The sequence below is a fragment of the Orcinus orca genome, chromosome 1 (genome assembly GCF_937001465.1).
Source record: "Orcinus orca chromosome 1, mOrcOrc1.1, whole genome shotgun sequence".
NCBI classification, from domain to species: Eukaryota; Metazoa; Chordata; class Mammalia; order Artiodactyla; family Delphinidae; genus Orcinus; species Orcinus orca.
In genome coordinates this window covers 12,644,097-12,663,932 of record NC_064559.1, presented here as the reverse complement: position 1 = coordinate 12,663,932, position 19,836 = coordinate 12,644,097, and the positions used below count along the sequence as shown (strand labels likewise).

The 19,836-nt window shown below is 44.8% G+C and overlaps 1 protein-coding gene and 1 non-coding gene across 2 annotated transcripts; one reads left to right on the top strand and one right to left on the bottom strand.

The window, feature by feature from the left end:
• The first annotated feature begins 313 nt into the window (after positions 1 to 313).
• Positions 314 to 386, top strand: TRNAT-UGU (transfer RNA threonine (anticodon UGU)). Its single transcript has one exon. It is a non-coding gene; the product is annotated as a tRNA-Thr (tRNA).
• A 6,012-nt stretch (positions 387 to 6,398) lies between these two features.
• HHIPL2 (HHIP like 2) lies at positions 6,399 to 17,677 on the bottom strand. Its single transcript, XM_033431016.2, is given in 8 exon segments — positions 6,399 to 7,723; positions 8,423 to 8,505; positions 11,622 to 11,703; positions 14,081 to 14,244; positions 15,318 to 15,651; positions 15,654 to 15,819; positions 15,822 to 16,110; positions 17,613 to 17,677. Coding segments are annotated over 8 exon segments (1,488 nt in total). The 3' UTR covers positions 6,399 to 7,418.
• Positions 17,678 to 19,836: the final 2,159 nt, after the last annotated feature.

Genomic DNA, 19,836 nt, shown 5'->3' with positions numbered 1-19,836 from the left:
GAAACTTGATACAATTTGTCATATAAACACTAGATTGGAGAATTTTTTAAGACGTAAAGGTACCACTCATAACGTCGTCGGAACATTATTTCATTTTTGCATTTTCCCTTCCAGCACTTATCTGTATGCATAACTTATCGTAGGTGTGATTTAGTATTTTGTAATCATAAAATTTTGAGACTGGGCTTTTTTCTACTTATTGTGTTGTCTTTATAATTGTCACTAATAGAGGATGCACAGGGTCAGTTTCAGACTGCCAGAAAGCAATGTTGCTTCCAATGTCCCTGAACTAGAGAAGTGCCCGTAGAAGACAGGCTCCATAGCTCAGTGGTTAGAGCACTGGTCTTGTAAACCAGGGGTCGCGAGTTCGATCCTCGCTGGGGCCTCGTGTTCCTTAGTACTATTTTTTAAAATCGTCCTGTATAAACAAGTACCAAAATGCAAAGTGATTTCTGAAAACGTTACTTCTGGCAGGATTAAAAGTTACTCCTGAAATGCAAATTATGAGCATCCTTACTGTGCTTTAGAAGTGACCCGGAAGAGAAAATCCTGGAATGCAACAAAGAGCAGGAAAAAGAAAAGAAAAGCGGTCCTCTGCGACCCAGCGCTACCCGGACCTGCGGCCCAAGAACCGGCAAAAGGGAGGCGCGAGGCTCCACCAGCTAGTTTTCAACGCCCTGCAGACTCCCAGCACTGAGTTACAAAAGGAGAAGGGGCGGCCGGCGATGGGAACTCGACCTCCGGCGGGGCGCGCGGGGCGCGCGGAGGCGGTGCTGCGCTTGCAGTTACGCCGCTCGGCCGGCGGGCGGCGCTGTGGCCAGGCTCCCACTCTCCTGATCCCGGCCGGCGAGTGCACCTTCCGACACTATTCCCGGGGCTCAGAGAATGGCCAGCGTGGCCTGGACTGAGGCCCGCGCTGCGATGACACGTGGCAGCCCTGGCTTCGGAGCCCAGCCTGGCTCCAAGGTCCTGCCCCCTTCGAGAGGAAGGGGGAGCGATTCGTAAAAATAGTCTCGGGCGGTTTGGGAAGCCAAGTTTTGCAACCGGTTTCATTTCTCCGTTTTTTCCCTGAATTCCAGAATGTCGCGTGACAGTAGGGTCACGAGAGCCTTTTCTGAATAAATGAATTCTCTCCACCCAGGATTTCTTGATAAAGGATTGTCTGTAAAGTAGCCACTAGTCACATGTGGCCACTGAGTGCCTGAAACGTGGATATTCCGGATTGAGATGTGCTGAAAGAATAAAATACACATTGGATTTAGAAAATTTAGTACCAAAAAAAAAAGTGAACTGTCCCATTAGTAATTTTTAATTGATTACGTATTGAAACGATAATACTGTAATATATTGGATTAATTAAAATAAGTACATTAAATTTACCTATTTTTTTAATGTGGCTACTAGAAAAATTTTAATTACATGTGTGGCTCCCATTTGCAGCTTTCATATTTCTGTTGGATGGTGTGGGTTCAAGGAGCCAGGGTCCTGTGACCTTGAGTTCAAGGTTAATTCTTAACCCGTGCTCACACCAGGTAAACCTTTCATCTCTGGGTCTCCCAGAGCCAGTACTGTGCCTGGCAAGCAGTAAGCATGGCATTGGTTGAAATGAAATCACATATCTAAAACTCCACAAAGAACAAGAGAATGTTTTTGTTTTTTAACACCTTTATTGGAGTATAATTGCTTTACAATGGTGTGTTAGTTTCTGCTTTATAACAAAGTGAATCAGCTATACATATACATATATCCCCATACCTCTTCCCTCTTGCATCTCCCTCCCACCCTCCCTATCCCACCCTTCTAGGTGGTCACACAGCACGGAGCTGATCTCCCTGTGCTATGCGGCTGCTTCCCACTAGCTATCTATTTTACATTTGGTAGTGTATATATGTCCATGCCACTCTCTCATTTCGTCCCGGCTTACCCTCCCCCTGCCCCATGGTGTCCTCAAGTCCATTAAGAGAATGTATTTCTTAAAGTGGGTTAGTTTTGAGAATGATGTAACTGTAAGAATTTCTACCTTGGCTTGCAAGATTTTAGCTCTGGAAAAACACACATGCTTTTGTTGGTTATTTTGCCCTTCTATGGTCTGGATATCTGCTGCTAGGAGTGCTGGGAGACAAGTGGTCAGAGTGCCTTGAGAAAATAGGCCCCATTTATGCAGGAAAAATATACATAATTATCACATAAGGGGCATCACTTCATTGGCGCTGAATGCCTTTTTGCAAAGCCATTTCAAATCCTCAAATACCTTAATACCAAGACTCCTTACCCTGGCTTTACATGGTCATCAAGTAACAGAATTAGTAAGAAAAAGATGCAATCCAGTCCCATCTCCCTCCAGCCATTCCCAGTCCTCATGTTTCATCCCCTTCCCCCTCCTCCTGCCGGTTTCTATAAAGAACAAGCACATGCGTGTGTGCATTTTTCTGAACCTTTCAACTCCTCAGGCTCTAAGGAAGTTGAATACATGTTGGCTGTGACCTAGTGGTTGTTTTCTCACAGTCCTACCCCTTCATGAAAGTTCACAGGCATTGCCAGCCACCTTCCAAAAAATAAAGCCACTTTGCCGGAGAGGAATACCCTGCCTCTCCCCCAGGTTCCCAGCATTTCAGGGTACCTGTTCAGTTCCCTTCTCTAGACCCGCTATCCTCCTGTTGAAAAGCTGTGTTCAGAAAGCCTTGAATTTGATGGATGTAGTCCTCTATTTTAACAGATGAATTCTGAGCACCTTTCTCTCTGGGCTCAAAACACTTTCCAGTGTTTAGGACGCTGCTCTTTCACTGCTGAGGGTGCAGGTTCAATCCCTGGTTGGGGAACTAAGATCCCACAAGCTACCCAGCATGGCCAAATAAATAAATTCATTAAATTAAATAAAAGCATGACCAAGAAAACCCACTTCCAGGCCAGAGCCTTTGTTTTTTTAATTGAAGTATAGTTGACTTACAATACTGTGTTAGTTTCAGGTGTACAGCAAAGTGATTCAGTTATATATATACATTTTTTTCAGATTGTTTTCCATTATAGGTTATTACAAGATATGGAATATAGTCGTCTGTGTTATACGTAAATCCTTGTTGCTTATCTAGTTTATGTATAGCAATTTGTATCTGTTAATCCCATACTCTAATTTATCCCTCCCCGCCTTCTTTTCCCTCTGGTGACCATAAGTTTGTTTTCTGTGTCTGTGATCTGTTTCTGTTTTATATATAGATTCACTTGTATTATTTTTTTAGATTCCATGTATAAGTGATATCATATAATATTTGTCTTTCTCTGCCTAACTTCACTTAGTATAATATTTTCAAGGTCCATTCACATTGCTGCAAATGGCAATATTTCATTCTTTTTTATGACTAATAGTCCATTGTGTGTATGTGTGTGTATACATACACACACACACACACACACACACACACACATATATATATATATATATATATATATATATATATCACATCTCCTTAAACCAATTGTCTGTTGATGGACACTTGGGTTGTTTCCATGTCTTGGTTATTGTAAATAGTGATGCTATGAATATTGGGGTGCATGTGTCTTTCCAATTAGAGTTTTCATCTTTTCTGGGTATATGCTCAGGAATGGGATTGCTGGATCATATCGTAACTCTGTTTTTAGTTTTCTAAGAAACCTCCACACTGTTATCCATAGCGGTTGCACCAATTTACATTCCCACCAACAGTGTAAGAAGGTTCCCTTTTCTCCACATCCTCTCCAGCATTTATTATTGTAGACTTTTTAATAACCAGTGTGAGGTGATACCTCATTGTAGTTTTGATTTGCAGTTCTCTAATAATTAGCGATGTTGAGCATCTTTTCATATGCCTGTTGGCCATCTGTATGTCTTCTTTGGAGAAATGTCTGTTTAGGTCTTCTTCCCATTTTTTGATTGGATTGTTTGTTTTTTTGATATTGAGTTGTGTGAACTGTTTGTATATTCTGGATATTAACCCCTTGTCAGTTGCATAATTTGCAAATATTTTCTCCCATTCCATAGGTTGTCTTTTAGTTTTGTTGATGGTTTCCTTTGCTGTGCAAAAGCTTTTAAGTTAGATTAGGCCCCATTTTTTAATTTTTGCTTTTAATGCTTTTGCCTTGGGAAACTGAGCTAAGAAAATATTGCCATGACTTATGTCAGAGAATGTTTTGCCTATGTTCTCTTCTTGCAGTTTTATGATGTCATGTCTTATATTTAGGTCTTTGAACTATTTCAAGTTTATTTTTGTGTATGATGTGAGGGTGTGTTCTAATTTCATTGAGTTACATAGAGCTGTCCAGTTTTCCCAACACTTGCTGAAGAGACTGTCTTTTCTCCATTGTGTATTCTTGCCTCCTTTGCCACAGATTAATTGACCATAGGTAAGTAAATTTATTTCTGGGCTTTCTATTCCATTCCATCAATCTATATGTCTGATTTTGCTAATACCACACTGTTTTGATTACTGCAGCTTTGTAGTATTGTCTGATGTTTGGGAGGGTTATACCTCCAGCTTTGTTCTTTTTCCTCAGGATTGCTTTGGTAATTCTGGGCCTTTTGTGGTTCCACATAAATTCTAGGATTATTTGTTCTAGTTCTGAGAAAAGTGTCATGGTTATTTCGATAGCGATCACATTAAATCTGTAAATTGCTTTGGGTAGTATGGCCATTTTAACAATATTAATTCTTCCAATTCAAGAGCATGGGTTATCTTTCCATTTCTTGAATCATCTTCAATTTTCTTTATCAATGTTTTAAAGTTTTCAACATATAGGTCTTTCACCTCCTTGGTTTAGTTTATTCCTAGGTTTGTTTGGGTTTTTTTTAACACAATTTTAAACAGTTTGGTTTTTTTTACTTTCTCTTTCTGATATTTCATTGTTAGTGTTAAATACAACAGATTTCTGTGAATTAATCTTGTATCCTGCTACCTTGCTGAATTCATTTATTAGTTCTAATAGTTTTTGCGTGGAGTCTTTAGGGTTCTCTATATAGAGGACCATGTCATCTGCAAATAATGACAATTTTACCTCTTCCCTTCCAATTTGGATACATTTTATTTGTTTTTCTTGTCTGATTGCTGTGGCTAGAACTTCCAATACTATGTTAAATAGAAGTGGTGAGAGTGGGCATCCTTGTCATGTTCCTGAATTTAGCAGGAAGGCTTTCAGCTTTTCACCATTGAGTATCATGCTGGCTGTGGGTTTGTCATACATGGCTTTTGTTGAGATATGTTCCCTCTACCCACTTTGGTGAGAGGCGTTATCATGAATGGATGCTGAATTTTATCAAATGCTTTTTCTGTACCTATTGAGAAAATCATATGGTTTTGTCTTTTCTTTTGTTGATGTGGTAAATCACATTGATTGATTTCCATACGTTGAACCATCCTTACAACTCTGGAATGAATCCAACTTGATCATGTTGTACGATCCTTCTTATGTATTGCTGGATTCAGTTTGCTAATATTTTGTTGAGGATTTTTGCATTTATATTCATGAGATAGGGCCAGACCCTATTTTTGCCACACGTCTTTGAAGAAAGATCGTACAGGAAAAAAATGAGACAGAGTGAGCTCATATATTCTTTCCAGAGGTTAGATCCAGTCTCCCTGAACTGCACCAGGATTTTCAGCCATCTTTCAACAAAATGATGCAGGGTGTAAGCCCTCCCATCTTTATGTTGATATCTTCATCTGAGAAGCTAAAAGTGTAAAATATCAGGGTTGGTCAGACCCTGAAATTCATTTCTATCCTGGAGAGTGTGTACAGAGAATGTCGCCTGCCATTTCAGTAAACAAAGGATGTTGTGGCTATAAGCCATCAGCCGCTGCAGCCTCCCCTGACAGTGCACCCTGAGGAGAATTCAGGATGGAGAAAAACAGGAGACTGGCTCTAGAGAGTTAAGATGCATACCTAAGGAATAATTTCAGTGAGCCCAGACTCTTGCATCTTCCCATACATAGAAAAGCACTAAGATCTTTAACTTGAAATGTCTCTTTGTTGTGATTAGCATTAATCTTTTGATGTTCAACCACATGTTTTTTGTTTGTTTGTTTGTCTGTTTTCAGCAAACACTCCCATATATCCTGGCTCCTCCCTTACCTCTTTGGAACAGTCCCTCAGAGCTACCTGAGGGGCTGCTATCCTGTGCTATAGTCCTCAGTAAGTCTGCCAAATAAAGTATAATTCTCAACTTTTAGATTGTGCGATTTTTTTCAGTCAACTAGAGCGTTCATAAGAGCTACAAAGGTAGGCAAAAGTAAAGAAAAGCAAAACCATGAGACAGGGCAAAGGAAGGTAGCTAAGAGATGATCTAAAAATGATCTTCAGAAAGTGATGACCAGTGTTTTGCATCTTTAATAAAGACAAAACAAGAGGAAGAGAATCAGAGAGGCTTGGTGTATTTAGATTAGGTTAGGTTACCCAACAAATGGAGTTTGCTAAAGAAACAAAATGGAATCTACTTCTTTGGAAGTCTAAAATAACCTGTCCAGGATATGTCCAACCTCATCTAAAGCAAGGATCACGTGACCTCTAAAAGTCCTTAACAACCCAGGCATTTTTGTTTTTGTTCTGCTTAAGTCAAATTGCCTATACCGTTCTGGATGCTTTGCACAATTTGGAGAACTTCTTGAAGACAGGGGTCATCTCCTCTCTTAGCCTTTTCATTCTTCAACTACCTGGTTAAAAGCTACCAACCCTCATTGAGGCCCCTCCAGGGAGGCAAGTTCACCGGAGGTTGACAGGAGCATTGGCTCACGTCCAGCTGACAATTCCCTGCTCCCTGGCTGCTGTGGTCTAGGGCACGTGGCTTAACCTCACCAAGCCTCACTTCCCTCACCGTCAACATAAGTTATGTGGCAACACATAAGAAGCAAGGTTTTGAGGTTTCAGATAATATAATATATAAACTTAGCACAGAATAGGTATGCAAAAAGTAGTCACGTTTATTATGCTGTTTACCAGGGCAAAATAGTAGGCACTGGAGGTACAGAACAGGACCTAACCTTATTCAGACCCTGATCTTTACAGGGGGCAAAGGAGATGACCATTTTAGAGGGGCTCTCCGAGCTCAAAGAAGCTTGTCTATTGGAGCAAGTGTTGATCTACTACCTTAGGTCACAGGCATTTACAAAGCAAAACATAAACACATAGTGGAATTCCAAGCAGGTTTACAGACTAGTGCACATGAGTAGCCAGGTGCCCTGGCAACATGGGGTTTGGTCTCCCCGCAGAAGCAGACAAGGAGCATCCGTTTAGATGGAAAAATTCCCGTGGACAGGACAACCGTGCCGCCTAAATCAAGCTCTCTCCGCCGGTTCCCACCTCCACCCCCGGCTTCCCATGCGTCTAAGGTCACCTTCAGCAGTAGCAGCTTCCGCGTGGCAAGGTGGTTCTCTGGGCACTCGTCCCCTGACCTGTCACCGTGACTGAAGAGGCAGAGGGACACTTCTGCCAGCTCGCCTCCACTGTGCCGACTGGCTGCCTCTGCCTCGGGGGCGTCTCGGGCTCTTCCTCCTCTTCCCCTGGGGGCCTGGGGACCACGCTCTGGCTCTCTGCTTTGCACCAGACCTTGGAAATGTCTTCCTGCTGCTTGTGGGAGAAGCCGGCTTCTTGGATGAGCCTTTCTGAGATGAGGTCCGGTCTGGACTGGAAGCTAAAGTTGCATTGGACAGTTTTCTAGCAGCTTCCTCGGACTTCTTCTTTAGCAAGTCCAAGACCATTTCTGGGAAACAAGTGTTTATTTAGGAGAAATATTAGTTCTGGAAAGTAGCTTGAAGAATCCTATGGAATCCTATGCCCACTTGAGGGTTCTTGAATATAAATTCTTTTGAAGTTAATATGTTTAATTCCCTGGCCTTGATCTAAATAGATTACTTTTGTAATGTGATCACTCCAGAGATGCATGGCTCTAGAATAGTTCCCTTAAGATACTGTCCCTCCCCTGTAAGTCTTTCCTGACTACCCTCCCGGGGGGAAGAAGTTCTCACTCTGAGGGCCTTCTCAGTCCCCTGGGCATGCTTCTAGCCAGAACCTCAATGCTATATTTATTTCTTCATTTGCCTGCACTACATGTCCTCCTCTCCTTTGATTCTAGACTCCTACAGGTCAGGTTCACTGCTGTATCCTCAGGGATTGGCACAGAGACTGCCACAAAGTAAGTACTAAATGAATGAATGAATACTTGAACGAACAAATGAATGAAAGAATGAATGGCAGCAGGTCACAGCAGAAGCAGGTGCTGCCCCCTCTCACCCTGGTACACAGAAGAGACATACAGACCACAGGTAATAGTCCTCAGTCAGAGGATAAGCCTTAGGTGAGGAAATAAGACCTGCCACCCCGGGATTGCCGCTGTTTGCAGAGGGCACTGTGCCGGCACCTGGATGCCAAGGCCTGAGCCTAAAGACAGAGAGGGACTCACTAGCAAGTGGCCTGAACTGGACCCGCTTACTCTTGGTTTTCACCGGCACTGGCTTGTACTTGCGCTTGCCTGGAGGTGCTCGCCTAAAAACAGAGAGAAAAAGTGAGGATACAAGACTCTGAAGATGGAACCACGAAATTCCGGTCACCAAAAGGCATACATGTGCAAGAGCTGGGTTCAGCCCTCCCTTATCCATAGGGATGGGACAGATGTAACAGGAAATCTGCGATGAGCTCAGACAGAGAGGAGAAAGGACATGGACATCACAGGGACACTGTAGTGAGGCACTTCGGGGGGGGGGGGTTGGAGCATGGGCTTGGCAACAGAGAGAATAGGGTACAAATCCTGGGGACCATGGGCAAGTAAACCTTGCTAAGTTTCGATTTTCGCTTCTGTAAAATAGAAAAAGTAATATCACCCATCCTCACAGGGAGACGAGGAGGATTAAATAAGAACTGTGTGCTTGGCACACCATAAGTGATTGATATATAATTTTTTTAATTCTTTTTTTGTTTGTTTTTGTTTTTTTCGTGGTACGCGGGCCTCTCACCACCGTGGCCTCTCCCGTCGCGGAGCACAGGCTCCGGACGCGCAGGCTCAACGGCCATGGCTCACGGGCCCAGCCGCTCTGCGGCATGTGGGATCTTCCCGGACCGGGGCACGAACCCGTGTCCCCTGCATCGGCAGGCGGACTCTCTACCACTGCGCCACCAGGGAAGCCCTAAATTATTTTTTAAATGAGATTTTAAAAAACGATTGGAGCAGTGCTCAGCACATACAAAAGTGATTCCCTTTAAAGAAAATCTCTTCAGATACTCATGGCACGGCCCCTTAAGTAATGGCAGCCTCTCTGCCTCCTAGTATTCTGATTCTCAAACTGCTGTCCCCTGGGTGCACCTTCTGAAACAAAAGGGACTTTGCAGACTAGGAACACTCCCGGCTAGTTGGTGGTAAAGCTGAGATTCAAACCCAGCATCCAGGGTCTATGATCCTAAGGGAAGGGCAGAAGGAAAAGATGGAAGGGGGAAAGCATACGTAAATAAACCAACTGCTCCTTAGAATGCTGGGGAGGGTTCATTTAGTGCAAAGACGGGCTAAAGAAGTAAGCAGAGCAGAATCTGGACCCACTGCTACAGAAGTCTGTACAATTCAAGTCGTCATTATAACTGAAGTGAATAGGTAGTGCTGAAATGACTGAGCCAGAAAGAGGAATGCGTTCCTATCCTCTGTCACCTCTTACTAGCTCTACCTTGGGCAAGTGATCAAAGGTAGCTAGGCTCAGTTACCTAATCTGTAGATTGAGGGTGTTACCCTGTCTCACTGGGATTCTGTCAGCATCAAATGTCAGCCTGCACACACAGCACCCAGCACAGTGCCTGGGACACAGAAATGACTCCATAAATGTCAACTGAGAGAAAGGCGCATGAGAAAGGGTGTCTTCAGCGTGGAGCAGCCTTTATAGTTGCTTTATGATTAATCTCTCATGCCACTAGAGGTAAGCTAAATTATCCCCCAGCCAAATCAGGAAACTGTCAAAGGAAAGAAAAAGGGATTCACATTGGAAACCTGTTGATAGAAAGAACAGAAAACTCCCCACCCAGGCACCTTCAGCCTCTGGAAGCACTTTAAAGACCCTGGGTTTGCTTCATCCCTCAAGCACAGGAGATCTGCATGGAGTAGACCCAGCAGTGGAGACAGCCAGTCCCTAATTCACCCCTGACAACCCTGCGCTCCACCAGGAGAGTCCCTGGGCACAACCTCAGGGACTGAGTCTCTTCTGGGAACGTCTGAGAACACCAAACCCAAGCCCGGTTGCCAAGGGGAGCTGTGCTGGGCTGGGCTTCTGAGCCCTCACCAGCAGCAAATGTACTCTGAACACCACCCCAGATATGGTAACAGACGCCTCACAGGGAAGTCTTCGTCTGCAGGTCTACCTTCAAGCTGATTCACGGGGAGACTTTCTGGCTTTGGGTAAGAATCCTGAGATAAATCCCGCACACTGCCCAGAGCTCTCAGGATGGATACACTGCATCACTCTCCCAGGGACAGATACGGACACACCTTCAACAACCTCACAAATGGGAGTCTGTAGTATGGCTTTTGCCTGATGAGTTGAAGGTTGGTTAGTCTCTGAGAAAGGTGGGCAGAGAAGGAGAGTTAAACATCGTAGAGTCTACCAAGTGAATAAATCCTCTCACTGAATTCCAGGAAGGGTCAGGCGGAGACACTGAGAAACCTGACAGTTTTAGATACAGCTCCCAGGGATGGGTCCCAGGACCTCACAGATACCAAAACCCACTGGTGCTCAAGTCCCTTATGTAATATGCTATGGTGTTCAGCATATAACCTACGCATTCTCCATGTACTTTAAATCACCTCTAGATTACTTATGATACCTAACACAATGTAAATGCTATGTAAATAATTGTAAATAAATATAACTGCTATGTAATTAGTTGTAAATATTACATAAATAGTTGCCAGGGCATGGTAAGTTCAAGTTTTGCTTTCTGGAATTTTCTGGAATTTTTAAAAATATTTTTGATCCACAGTTGGTTGAATCCACAGACGTGGAATCCATGGATACGGAGGGCCAACTGTATGTGCCAAAGACCAACCCGTGGGATAGGGTGGCAGTATCTACTCAGGTGGGCAGAGGTGTACACCCGCTGTCAGATGATCCCAGATAGAAGTCTCCAGAAGTATAAAAAAAAAAAAAAAAAAGACAGGAGCCACAGGTCTGGACTAGTCATCCTAGAAAGGCTCAAGATCCTCATTTCCAACCACAAAGAGACCATTTCCCCAATATTCCATAATTCCTACAGATGCATTGTCCTACACATTTGTCTGCCCAATCTGCTTTTTTTTGTTTTAATGTATTTATTTGGTTACGCCGGGTCTTAGTTGTGGCACGTGGGCTCCTTAGTTGCAGCTCACTGGCTCCTTAGTTGCAGCGTGCATGTGGCATCTAGTTCCCTGACCAGGGATTGAACTCGGCCCCCCTGCATTGGGAGCTCAGTGTGTTAACCACTGCGCCACCAGGGAAGTCCCAGACCAGTCTGCTTTGCATCTAAAAGAAAGATACGCTCCGTTGATCATATCTGGTAATTCTTGGGGAGTGAGGACTGTTTTTCTGACCTGCCATGGCGATAAAGACAAGCTCCAATCACCTGAGAAGAAAAGGTAACCCAAGTCCCACCTCGATGGGTCAACAAATTTGTAAATGGATCCATGCGGCGTGTAGGCACTTGGGTAGGAGGTGGCCAGGAAGTAGAGCTCCCCTGATAAAACAGGAACAGGCCATCAAGGACAGGACACGAGGCCGGGCCAAGACAGCTGAACACACAGAAAATCATCACCAGGGGTTGTGGCCCTGAAATGCATGAGCCCCAGGAAGGGGTCCCTGAAATCCTGACTGACAGTGAGGCCTCAAGGTCTGTGAGCTCCCCAAGGAGAAAGTCCATCTCAGCCCCCCAGACCAGCTTGGGGTGTCCCCCACCAGAGGCACGTTTCTGTTCATGTTCCGAGCCAAAGGGCTTCTCATCTCATTTATCACCTCTTTGCTTTCAGAAACTTCACCTCAGTGAGCCTCCCTCTCCCTCCCCAGTTCTCCACTACTGATAAGGAGTCTCCGTAAAGCCCAGAGATAGGCAAGCCACAGGCTGAGGACCACTTATTAGATACTTTATATTCTATTATCCCTTCCTTACTGTGTTAGTCCCCCTTCCCCCATCTCACCGTGTCCTCCAACTCCACCTTCTTCAGTCTTGGGTTCCTTATTTCCTGTGACACCCTCTACTCGGCACCCCCTTGGTCTTCTCCACACCCCACAGAAATCACCTCCACCCACTGTCTTCCTCATCTCTTTTACCAGGGACCCCCTTTTCCTCCCATTTCCTCATGTTTGAACTCCAGAAAACACTGCTCCCTTCTCATGGTAAGTACCTCATTCCACCTCATTTCACGGTTCCCTGTGAGGGACAGTGTAGGGTTTATGGCCCAACTTTGGGTAGATAAAACTGAGTTTGAAATCTGATAACACCCATTACCATCTGTGTTGTCTTGGGCAACCTCTCCACCTGGGTAACCCTCGTGTTATTTATTCACTTGTAACAGGGAGATAAGAATATCCTCCCTGATTATTAGGTATTAAATGAGAAAGTGTTCAGTCATCGGCAGTTCCTCTTACTTCCTTATGTCTCTGTTCCCTAAAGCCTGGCACCGTGACAGTTTTGTGAGCCTGACACAACTTTTGTGCTATCGCACTGGGTTTAATGCACTTACTGTTGTGTGATTTACACAAGCTCTCTCTCAACCTTATGGAAGGAAATGTCTTACTAAGGTGCAAATTGGAGAAGTCTAGAGCTTTAGACAGCTCTGAGCTAGTTAAACAATCTTCTTCCTTGAATTCGTGGAGAGCAGTGACTAATGTTTGTCTCAGGCCGAGTGTGAGACTGATGTTCTTTGCAGAGGTAACGCACACAAGGTAACAACTGACTAATAGACTTTGGTTTTGTGTATTGACAAACTGTATTTATAATCTTCCCCTTGTAAGGGGGTCTGAGGACTTAGGACAAACCCTTCCCTAGAGCCAGTTTGCCCCTCTGATTAGAAACCCCAGGTACTGTCCAAGGTGATGCTGACATTAGATAAATGAGGTGTCTACCAACTGTCTTCATGTGCACAGGTCACCCTCGGGCAAGGGTCCCTCCAAACCACGCAAACAATTTCTGGTCTAAAAGGAGAATTGGAAACCCTGCATTGCTGCATATTCCCTACACATGACTACAGTTGGTGTAAATTATATGTTCCAAACATGCCATAGATTTGGACATGCATGTATTTTCAGGGGAAGACAATGCTAGAAGTGAATTTCATTTGTAGGGTCTGACATTTTTAAAAAATGTATTTTAGGGCAAAAAAACACACCAAAAAACTATAACAGGCCATGTAAAGCAAAATGCATGCAATGTGAATTTACTGCAAGCTTTGTGACCTCAGCCAGTCCTCCTGAAGATGTGCTTCAGTGACTGACATTCAGAAATCCAACCCTTCAGAACTCAGCCACGGGTAGCCCCACACCCGCCACTCACTTATTTATTTACTCACTCGTTTATTTGTACCAGCTGTTGGTTAGAAGAACTCAGGAAATAAACTGTAGCAACAGTGAAGGCAGAGCTCTGGTGCAACTAAAATGTGGCTTATCTCAAGCTGGTGACTAATAGTAAAATAATGAAATAAACTGAGTTCTAAACAGGTCAATAATGGGAAAGACTATAACACATGCAGAAAATCTGAATCACTCTTTGCAAAAACACAAAAGCAAGCAACTCTGGAAGAAAATAACTTGCCTCGGGGACAGCCTCCCTGGCTTTAGGGAGCCATGGCCGCTGGGCCTGCGCGTCCGGAGCCTGCGCTCCGCAAGGGGAGAGGCCACAACAGTGAGAGGCCCGCATACAGCAGAAAAAAAAAAAAAAAGGTGACTAAATGACAGTGAAAATAGAAAAAGTGGTAGTTGCATTTTCAATAACAATAATAAGAGTAATAATAACAATAGTAATAATAATGATTATTATGATAATAAATGTTCAGTTCACAATGCCTGTGATTATCTAAGTTCCAGTAAGCAGAAACAGAATAACCTTGTACGTTTGTTACCTGCTTCATCTTCAGCAAAGGAGATGATAAATTTGCTGTATGTGCTGATCAACCCTGGGAAGGCACAGGACTCAGGGTTGCCCAGGCAAATGTCCTGTTTCTCCCATTTCTTGGTTTTTCTATCTTCCTGCAAAGCCATAAGTTGACTAGATGAAAAGCAAAACCTTATATTTTAGGAATCCATATTTCCACCCTGCAGGATATTTTTTCCTCCTAGAATCAAGGAATCCTTGACTATCAGGAGTGAGTCTCCCATAGGAGACCAATAACTAGCTTCCCTCAGGAATCAAAAAAGCTGCTGCAGAGATATTTCGGTCACCCACTTGCCCTAGATGGGGAAGTTCACTTGCTATTATAAGAGGAGCTTGGTGCTCTGTGAAGGTTGCACCACTACAAAAGACTAATCTAATTTTTATTAACTGGTTAGTTGCTCAACACCTCTAAGCCTCTATAAAATCTATCAATCTATAAAATGGGGGACGGTAAGAGAATTTACCATAGGCAAGCATTGTGAATGTTAAATAAGGTAATATATATAAATATCTCGCTAAGTGTCTGGCATATAGTGAGGGCTCAAAACCCAGTAGCTGGGGCTCAGCCTTACTCTCCGCTCTACAAGAACTCTCAGTCCCTTCCTTCAGGCAACCACACAGGGGTCAGTCTATCACTTCTTCATGCTCTTTTCAATCCCCTAACCTGTCTATATGGGGAGAGAGAGACAAGGCAGAAAGGAAAAGGAAAAAAGGCAGCATGGTAGAGTGAAAGAGCAGGAGTGTGGGGTCAGTTAGAACTGAGCCGTTCATCTGACCAGGCATCAGTAACTTAACGGCCTTGCGTCACAGCTTCCTGCAAGGATGAGAATTCCCATGTTCATGGTAAAGGACCTGGGATCTAATGGTCACGCAATAATCAGAGGCTGCTATTATATTTAATATACTGATATTATCTAAAATCATTTCTCAAACGCTTACGGCTGCCGGCCCTTGCTTAGCCTCTGTAAACTCAAGCAAGCATGGTTCCAGGTGTAACTGTAAGGTGGGTGGCTGTAGCCATGAAGAAGCCATGGACTCAAGAAGCTAACTTGGGTTAACCTCAGTAATCAACAATGACTCCTTTATCATCATTATAAGCTAGTAGGTCTAAACCCAGGAAAGCTCTCCTATATCATCTCAGAGGACTGATGGGCAACATTTTGAAACACAGTACACAGCTGCAGATTCTCGTGGGTATGCCTCACCTCTCCGATTTGGGATCAGCTTTGCTGGGATCTGCCCGAGAAAGCTTCATCTCAGTAATCCGAATCTTTTCGACCCTCTTCTTGCCCAGGCATGAATAATAAATATAGAACTTGTGGTTGCGGTGGAATTGGGGATGAAAAGCCAACCCCAGGAAGCCTCTCTCATCCCCCATCCAGGGAGTGATCAGCACGATGCTCTTGAGGTCCAGGAAGGGTTGCTCCAGGCGACTCCCATCAGGCAGATAGACCCCCACCTGCTCGGCCACGAAGAGGCGACGGGTGCCATCCCCAGCGTGGACCATGGAGACCGGGTTCCTCAGCCCGGGGGCCACAGGCAGCCCCGAGGGTTCTCGGCCACCACCCCCAGGTTGCGGTTGAGATGGCCACTCCTCAAGACGTTAGGGAAGCAGTGGGCCTTGTCGGGAAGGTTGAGGAGCCATTAGAAGCGCGCGCCATCCTTTTCATGGGATTCCTGGAGGCGGCGGTCCTTGGTGAGCAGAGCAGGGAGACTGCGGAGCGGCAGTTAGAGTGGAATGCAGAGCAGTAGTCAGAGCAAAGGTCGGGAAGGTTCCGGAGGGGCGTCCGCGGGTTCTCAGCATCATAGCGGTGGGCTGCGCAGGGCGAGCACTCCTGGAAAAGAAGAGGCAGCTCAGCCCCAGCGGGCAGACGGACCACGGTGGAGCTGGAACCAGTTTTTGAGCAAACAGTGGGAAAAAAGATCTGGGAAAGAACCAGGATTCTGGAGCTCCTGTTACCAACTACTGGTAAAGCTCCTCTCTGGGACCCAAATTTTCTACCCAGTTAATGCTTCTGAAAAGCAGAAAGGAAAAAAAAAAAATCCTCACATTCACTACACCATCTCTAGCATTTTAAGTTCATTCTTGACATATAGAGTTTTATTAAACGATCACTTTTTTCTAAAAAAGAGAGAGTACCAAATGTCTCCATCTTTCCCTTTATCCTAAATGCTGTGTCTGTAAGATTTGATTTCTTTTTGTACATCTGAAGCAATGTGGTAAGGGTTTTACATTTGTTGAATCTCAGTGTTGGATCCGTAGTGTTAATTACTTAATTTTCTGTGCTTTTCCGTATGTTCAAAATATTGTATAATTTAAAAATAAAATGATCAAAATGAACACGCTACATCATTCCCAGGGATTAGGCATCTAGCAATTTCTTCCCTTATTTATTAAAAATATTGAAGTGTTTAATATACAAAACACCATGCTGGGAGCCACACAAATTTAAATTGTGGCTGTGGGGCCATATGACTGCTCTTTACAGACATACAAGGACTGTGAACCAAAGGAATATCTGCTACTTGGGCCTCCCTGAACTATAGCGTTTTCTAGGAGGAAAGTAGAATATTGTGGGCAGACAACCAACTCTCAATAGTGACAAAAGGCAGAGGCAAGTGAGATGAGGAAAGTAAGAAAGACCAATTTAAAGGGGGTAGTTTGGGGCTGTGGAGTAGGGCAGGGTCCTCTGGCCCAGAACCCGCTTCTGATCACTGATGCCTCCCCCAGGGCCGTCTCATTCATGTCTGTTCTCTCATCACTTTAACAGAGGGACCAGCAGCGTTTCTCAGATATGTTGAGTTCCCCATTCTTTCTTATTTCAGCCCTGATTGCAGACTGCAGAGTGACTTCTTGGTTATCAGAAAGAGCAGAAGAAAGAGCCCAGAGACTCACAGCATCTCTCCCTGGGCTGTTGTCTGCTTCTATTCAGGATACGTGTCAGAGCTGCTGACAAGAAGCCATATGAACCGCTCTGAGTCCCTGGCTGAGCTGTCCACCACTGGGGAGTAGAAAGAAGAGAGATGGAAGACAAAAATAAGGATGAAATACCCAGGAGCAAAGGAGGCTGTGGACATATAATCACTACCATGGCACACTCTTATGCAGCAATTTAGAGTCTGCACAGTTGCCTTTACTCAATCAGCTCAGTAACTATCATTTCTCTGTCTTAGAAAATGAAGGCCCGGGCTTCCCTGGCGGTGCAGTGGTTGAGAGTCCGCCTGCCGATGCAGGGGACACGGGTTCGTGCCCCAGTCCGGGAAGATCCCACATGCCGCGGAGCTGCTGGGCCCGTGAGCCATAGCCGCTGAGCCTGCATGGCCAGAGCCTGTGCTCCACAACGGGAGAGGCCATAACAGTGAGAGGCCTGCGTACCGCAAAAGAAAAAAAAAGAAAATGAAGGCCCAGGAAGTCTCTATTGTGTGCCAAGCACTGTCCTCTGCACGGGGGCTGTGACAGTGAGCAAGGTGCACAAAGGCTCTGTTCTAATGGACCTTACGCTTGCCCCAGGTCAGAGAACCACTGAGTGGATGGGCCAGGGCTGTTGTGACTCTGCTTTGGCATGGTGTGATCAAAAGGGCACGAGACTTGGAGCCTGAGCCTCCGGATGTGTGCCCCGACACTGTTTGACCTTCAGTAAGTCCTTTAAAACTCCTGATTCCTCATCAGTAAAATGGGGGTCCTAGTAGCTGCCTACAGGATCATTGCTGGGAACACACCACGTGTGGGGGGGAAGAAAGAGGGAGAATAAAGTTGTGAATTTTAATAGACACTTGTAGCTTATTCTTTTTTGTTTCATTTTTGGTTTTGTTTTTAGTTTTATTGAAGTATAGTTGGTTTACAATGTTGTGTTAATTTCTGCTGTACAGCAAAGTGATTCAGTTATACATATATATATTCTTTTTCGCATTCTTTCCCATTATAGACATGTGTAGGTTATTCTTATTCCTCAAATTCTTAAAACTGGAGAGCTGTTGAATTTGGCTTTCTGAAACCTCACCCAAAAGGGAAGGGGGAGGCAGGAGAGAGGGAGGGAAGAGACATTTTTATCAGGGGAATATCTCAGAAATTAAGAGTTTCGGTGCTGCTCATAAGAGCCCAGCTTCTGCCCAGATGGTTTTCCCAGAGTTAATTCTCCAGGAAACAGCCAAGGGGTGGAACCCGAGGTAAGAGAGGACAGCCCGGAGCGATGCCTCACAGGTGGCTGGCTTCTGTGCCAGCCTCTGCTATGTTCCCTTCACTGGGAGTTGGGGTGGCCCGTTGGCTCTGGAATCACAGCAGGAGAGCCAAGTAATTGTGCTGACATGCCCAGGCGGGTCTCAGATCAAAGGTCTGCCTGGATTTGCTGTGTCTCACCCCCAGCACATCATGAGAACACTCCTCCTCACAGCAACCTCTTTCACCTGCTCTCCAACACAGACTCTCCCTTGTACCCCTGAAGCCCTCTTCCCACAAAGTCAGTGTGTGCAGTCTGCATCCAGCGTGGGTTCAGGCTGAGACCTACTGAGGTGATGTCTGCCAAGCATGTGGCTTTTGGCTACTGGAGAGCCAGGAGAAGCAGAACCTCTGAGTCATTGCCACTCAGCAGCTTGAAGCTCTCCTAGGCCAGGTCTGGAAAGCTGGGGAGAGCCCCCATCATCACACCAGAGACCCCCTCGCACAAATGACCAGGACGAGGGCTGCATCCCCACGGATGCCACCACTTCCCCCATGCGCTCTGTGAGCACCACAGGTGTGTGCTGTGCTCAGCTCTCAGAGCCCTGCAGGGAGGACCCAGACCATGGCTGCCCAGACAGCTCCATGAAGAATACCAATCGCATTCTTCTGGGGCCTGAGAAAGCATCAGGGCCTGCAGAACCCCAGAGGGAGAGCTTTGGGAAACCTGTGGAAACCAAACTCCACCTCAGTGTGTCTGTGCAGAGCCCAAAGCCCCAGGTGGAGGCAGCTGGCAGGTGAGCAAGCTTCTAAAGGGCTTTTAAAATACAAACGTTTTTGTAACTATGAGAAAAGTCAAGGGGAGGGAGTCCTTAGAATGATCCCTGGGGTACTGTTCAACATCATACCTCGTTGAATGTTGCTTTTTAAAACATAATACAGCATCAGTAATTCATTGGTGGCTGTGCTGATTCCACGGGGTTGTTTGCTCGAAGTTCAGATAATGTCATTGCTCTGGAAGCCTTGGGCGGGAGGAGCTACACTTGGACCAACTTCCGCCAGTGAATCTACAGCCCTGAGGCCTCAGAAATGGGAGGTGACCGTTTACCCTGTGACGTGTAAGAATGAGTGCATTCTCTTGTTCCGTGTAGGACCTGAGAGTACTTTTTGATTGTACTAACGTTTGTCTCAGTTTTCCTTTGCCATGAAAAAAAAATTGAGTCCAAAGGAATGCCTCCTTTTTGGAAAATAATTTTAAATGATTCTGTTTACAGAATTAGAACTCGGCATTAAAAAACTTAACTTGGACATATGAAAACACAAATCTTCCTACCTACCCAGGACATGTAAATCAGATCTTATTGCTTTGGGCAGAGTGATTACAAAATTAGCAGGGAGAGACTGGCTTGCAGGTCCCATCAGATGTAATGACAGCATGAATTTCTCATTATTAAAATATGTAATTTAATATAATATTATATTGCATAATATATTTTAGATATAATACCATAATACATGTGGTTATGTAATAATTATGCAGTAATTAATTTTATCATAGATGTCTCAAT